Here is a 5,631-nt window from a genome sequence, read left to right as displayed (position 1 = left end):
TAATATAGTTTTATTGTGATTAAGTTCAAAATAATTTCATAATTACTCTAATAATGTAATAATTTTTTCCACCGCAATAAGGAACGAATTCCAATATTTATAATGATGAGAAGATCGTGTTATAGTTGATCGTGATATAATATATATAAGAAGATGAATGGGGGTCAATTACCTGTCAATTTATTGGAAGTTTTCAATAACAAAAAAATTAAATGCTAAATCTCATTTTTTTATTTGAAAAAAAATTATAAATATTGATATTCGAGGAGAAGATAGTTGGGGGTGCGGTCAGAGAATAACACAAATAAAAAAAATTACTTATTAGTGTCAACGTTTCGGCCAGAATTTCTAGCCTTCATCATGGCTAAGAACAAAAAACAAGATAATAACCAGTGAATAAAGGATATATAGAAAGACTAAAGTAAACAATTGTAGAGAATACTACTTTATTTTTATCTTTATCTATATACAATTATTTACTTTAATCTTTCTATATATCCTTTAATCACTGGTTGTTATATTGTTTTTGTTCTTAGCCCTGGATGAAGGCTAGAAGTTCCGAAAAAATGTTATACCTAAGCCTATAAACTTAGTCATTTGAGTTGGAACACTTTCAATCACATTTCTATTGTTTTAATCCACTATGGGATGGAGGAATGCCACAGGATTTGGGAGAAATGAAATATCATCCAATAGGAAGAGGAAAACTGGATCTAAAACAGTTTATTTATTATTATCATACTTCACTTAATTTCTTAAGGAGCACAGAGGGCAAAATTACTGCTTTAGGTGGACAAAAATACATCACGGTCGTTTTAAAAAATGTTATATTTATATATATATATTTGTTACAAAATAAATCTTCGTAAAAAAGACACTAATTGAGAAAATACAGTTGTATAAAATCAAAGAAACATGTAAAAAGTAACTTCAAAAATTAATCAAACGATTAAATAAGTTATTAATCTATCCCTATAATAATGCAGTGTCAGTTGGGACGTTGTATTGAAACATTTGCAATGTCTTTCGGAATTCAATGCATTTCTTTCGTCTTAAGCAAGCAATAGTTGATTTCTACAAGATCATCAGGATATTGAATAAATCTATATTTATTGAGTAACGAGATGGCTTTTGTGCATGGTAAAATTTGAAATGTGCTAGTTTTATGTTGCCAACCTCTTGGATTACTTCTGTTACGATTTCGATGGTCACTAAGTGATATTTCAAAATTCATGGGCCATGGCTTAGTAACTTATGGATAGTTATTTGTTGAAATAAAACAAAGTTTTCTCATTACGAACTTGTAGTTCTCGAATAAGCAGATGATAGGATTTGTAAAATTACTCTAAACATCTTTATCACAGATGTATTGAACCCTGTGATTTTCATGGATTTTAGGGTGTAATAAAAAAGCATCTTTATTTCCACCATTAGTAGATCCAAAAGATGGTTTTGTTTTATTCACATTAAGTACTAATTGATTCTGAACTGATCATTTATTTCTTTTCACTATCCACTTTTCTTGACTCGGGATATTGGAAAAATATTATTGTGCCCCATCATTATTAAATGCAAAAATTAAGTGTGTTTATTTACTCAATGATGTTTATGACCATATATGTATAAAGTGAAATTGGCTACATCTCTACTTAGATAAAAATGAAAAGCAGTTCAAATTAAATTTGATGTGTAGCTGCTCCAGGAAAAGTTTTGAAATTTACTTTATTGTTTTGGTGAACTGAAAAATGAATTTAATAGATATTTTTAGATTAGGATAATTGTAATTACAAAATCCCTCCCCCATGGCGATTCTCAAGTACAATTATGTCAATTTACAACATCTTGTAAATGCATTTTTGAGCCCCCAACAACATAAAGTCAAATTCACTAGGTTTACTTACAGTTATGTTATATCTCCTGAGGAGCAATATGTCCATCAAATAATTTATGAAAAAAAACAAAAAGGGGAAAATAGACAAAAAAAAGCCCAAAATATTGTTCTAATATAAAGGAAAAATAGAGAAGTAATAAAAAAAGGGGCTATTTATTCCTGGAAAAAAAAAAAATATGAAGTACTAAAAAAACCTTTTGGATTATTAAGTGTTAGCTTATAAATTCAGTATATCATCACAAAACATTTATTGTTTCTAAACTACCTACATAGCCATGTATCTTCATGGTGAGGATTGCCTACTCCTATCTGCTATGGTATACATATTAGTTCTTCATATTTAAACGCCTTACCTGACAATAGTTCTGCAATAAAAATACTTAGAGGAAATAAAAATCTTGTTATATATACTTAAAACATTTGCTTATAAGTTGACAACATTAATTCCTATGATGAATCTTCAAAGTACACAAAAAGATTCTCCACTCAGATCTGATAAGACGGGGTAGAGCAATAACTTAACAAGTAGAGGAATAAATGTCAGATTCCCTTTACCCTCTGACATCTTACAACTTACAAATTTTAAGCATTAATATGCATTACCTTATTTATTTCAATCATTTTCTAAATAAAAAAAAAAAGATTTTTATTCTTACCATCTAAATGTAACTGACTGATTAAAAAGTCATACCCAAAACTTTCTTTGGGAGGGAAAAGTATGCTTTGTAAGTAGGAAAATCTTACTACAAGTGAAAAAGAACTTTTCAGCAAGCAGTTAATACTAAATTAATTTCAAACAAAAACAAAGCAGAAATGTACTTAAGTATTAAACCACCAAGCCATACAATCTGATCCCAAAAACACTATAATTTGATATGGAGTCTCTTTTTATTTATGCAAATTAAAGTGGGGGCATCAAAATTTTAAATTTAAATTACAAGTCCCATATCACAGCCCTCGAAGAATGGTGTCGTAATTGGAGGATTAAAATAAATCCCAACAAATCCAATCAAGTCGCTTTTATCCTTCGTCGTAAACCTACCGACTGCCCTACAGTATCTTTTAGTAATGTTGCTCTTACCCCTGTCGAACAGATCGGCTACCTTGGGCTGCAACTAGACAAACGATTAACCTGGAATCCTCACATAAGACTGAAAAGACAGGAAACTTGCATCTCGATTTCGACTATTATAGCACTTACTAGACAAACGTTCACTTCCAATACATTACAAAAGACTGATCTACATGACTGTAATAAGGCCAATCTGGACATATGGAGTTGAGCTTTTGGGCTCCACTAAACCTTTGAATTCCTCTCGTATTCAATTCTTACAATCCAAAATCCTCAATGCTCCTTACTTTGTCACAAATAAAATCATACATAAAGACCTTAATCTTCCCTATGTAACCGATCTAGCCCAAACCAGATATCACTCCTTCCATTATAAACTCCCTAACCACTCAAACCCCCTAGATTCTAACCTTGCATCCTCTTCCATTCCTCACAATCTTCTGAGGCGCCTGAAAAGAAGATGGCCACGAGACCAGCCAATATAAAATGTCATTAGTACTACCAGTGGGTAGTAGCTCTACACGCCTGTAACACTCCATTTTAACTAAGACCATATTTACTAAATGTATTATGTAATATACAGTTGTAAATTTCAATAAAGTTTTTAAAAAAAAATTACAAGTTATAAATAACATTCCTTTATTAAAAAAATGGATATTGTTTTAATAACAATTAAAATTATTAAGATATAAAAAATTCCTATTGATGTTCAGTTGTACTGAACTTCTGCTTGTTTAGGTCACTGAAGAGATGGACAAACTTTTTCACTTCATCATTAAATAATTTATGATTATCGATACAAGGAATATCAAAAGAAGATCTGTCGATTTTTTCATATTTTTTTTAATCTCTCGAGTGAGTGAAAGTTGATATTTGGGATCTAATTAAAGTAGTTATAATTTTAATAATAACTAATAACCCCAATTGACTTAGAAAATATTTTATTGATTAAAAAAAACAATGAAATGAAAAAGAATATCACAAAATAGAACTTATTAATACATGAATCATATTATATATTGATGATTTCACAACATAACAACTAAAACATTTATAAATGAAAATTATTAATGTGAAAAAATTAATAAAGCCATAAAAAAAAAAAAAAAAGTTATATATAATATCAGATTTCGGAAGTATCATATACAGTGGGCTGATAAGAAAGAAAAAAGGTTAACAAACAAAATACTTTAATTTAACAATAATTATTTACATTTCCAATCACAAGTCAAACATAAATTCCAAAACTTTGACAAATTCCTAAATACATGATCAATAGATATTAACATCATTTGAACATAATTTTGAGAAATTTTACTAATAAAAAAAAACATTATTCATTTGACAGGATTGTTATTATATTACAATTTTTTTTATACACGAAAATAGCATATTAAAGTCCCGGCATTATGTACGCAATGTTATCCATTAGCTGAGACAATTGTTCCTGTGGAATGACATTCAGCTGTGGTACTTGCTGTGTTAGGCACAACAACGGTCCGAGAGCACAAAGAAGTGAATCAAGGAGCACTGAAAAGCTTCCTGACACAGCTATTTGTCCCTAAAACAAAATCATATCTTTAATAATAAATATATAAAACTATGTTAGTCAAAAAGTTAATGAATAATAATTTTTTATACATAGACAAGTCATACTAAAATCAATCGACTTCTTGATGAGGGTTAAAATATGGGTGAGAAAGTAATATCTCTAGCAACAGTTTCTGTTGTGTACACAAACTGCTAACAAACAGGTGGCTAATAAATTATTTCCTATAAGCTGGAACGATCCTTATTCCAAAAAATGACCCCCATTAAGAAATAATTAGCGATTCCTACAATTAAACCTGTATCTTCTTGTTCGTAAGTCCTAACTGATATAATATAATAAACTTAATGCAGAAAATTATGAATTTATAATGGGATTTTTAATACTTCAAATTGTTTAAAAAAAAAAAATATTAACTTCTTAATAAAGAAAATAATTACAGACATTTTCAAATCTTATTTATATTATGATACTTTTTTTTTTTTATATAAGAATAATATTAGAACAAATCAAAAGCATGTAGGTAATCGAATTTGAAAAAAAAAATAAAGAAGAATAAAATACTTTTAAAACATTTTACATTAAACTGATGCATTAATCCAGTATAATAATAGATCCCCTTCAGTATATGACATTGATAGCATTATTCAAGTTATGTCATTTAGTACCCTACCTATATCTAGTAGGAAGGTAGTCTTATCAAGTCATGGATTTGGAGACCAAGGATTCAAAAATCAAGAGACCAGATTGCACATAATGAGGTTATTACTATAGGACAAAAGGTTTTGTTTATTTGAAGTAAAATGTAAATGTTCAGTTTTAGGCATTTGACCTATACATTTTTTTTTTCATTCACGATAAACCTATATTTTAATATTATCCAGCAGTTTTCTCATGAATCTTCACATGATTGATCTGATTGTTCCATTAGTTCACTAGTTATATTTCGCTGAAAGCCAAAGTACCTTCCAATACCAGAATGATAAGCTCCCTCTAATCCAACACTCAGAACTGTGACACCTTGAGGAGTCTGACAAAAATTTCTAGAATATGCTACAGAAACTGAGGAGAGAGAACTTGGGTTTGACAAAATTTAAATTCAAAGATATTCAAGAAATA

At 29.1% G+C, this 5,631-nt stretch overlaps 1 protein-coding gene across 1 annotated transcript in view; it reads right to left on the bottom strand.

Annotated features, from left to right (window-relative positions):
* Positions 1-4,136: 4,136 nt before the first annotated feature.
* LOC112211413 (HMG box-containing protein 4) overlaps positions 4,137-5,631 on the bottom strand; it is a gene marked incomplete at its 5' end in the record, with an annotated part of 17,600 nt that continues 16,105 nt past the window's right edge. Inside the window, 1 exon segment of the mRNA XM_067049089.1 lies at positions 4,137-4,524. Coding sequence (XP_066905190.1) covers positions 4,357-4,524 — 168 coding nt within the window.

Source organism: Halyomorpha halys, unplaced genomic scaffold (genome assembly GCF_000696795.3).
Source record: "Halyomorpha halys isolate HHAL.00 unplaced genomic scaffold, Hhal_1.1 Scaffold276.1, whole genome shotgun sequence".
NCBI classification, from domain to species: Eukaryota; Metazoa; Arthropoda; class Insecta; order Hemiptera; family Pentatomidae; genus Halyomorpha; species Halyomorpha halys.
The sequence above is the reverse complement of the archived record's forward strand: the minus strand, read 5'-3'. Positions and strand labels throughout refer to the sequence as shown.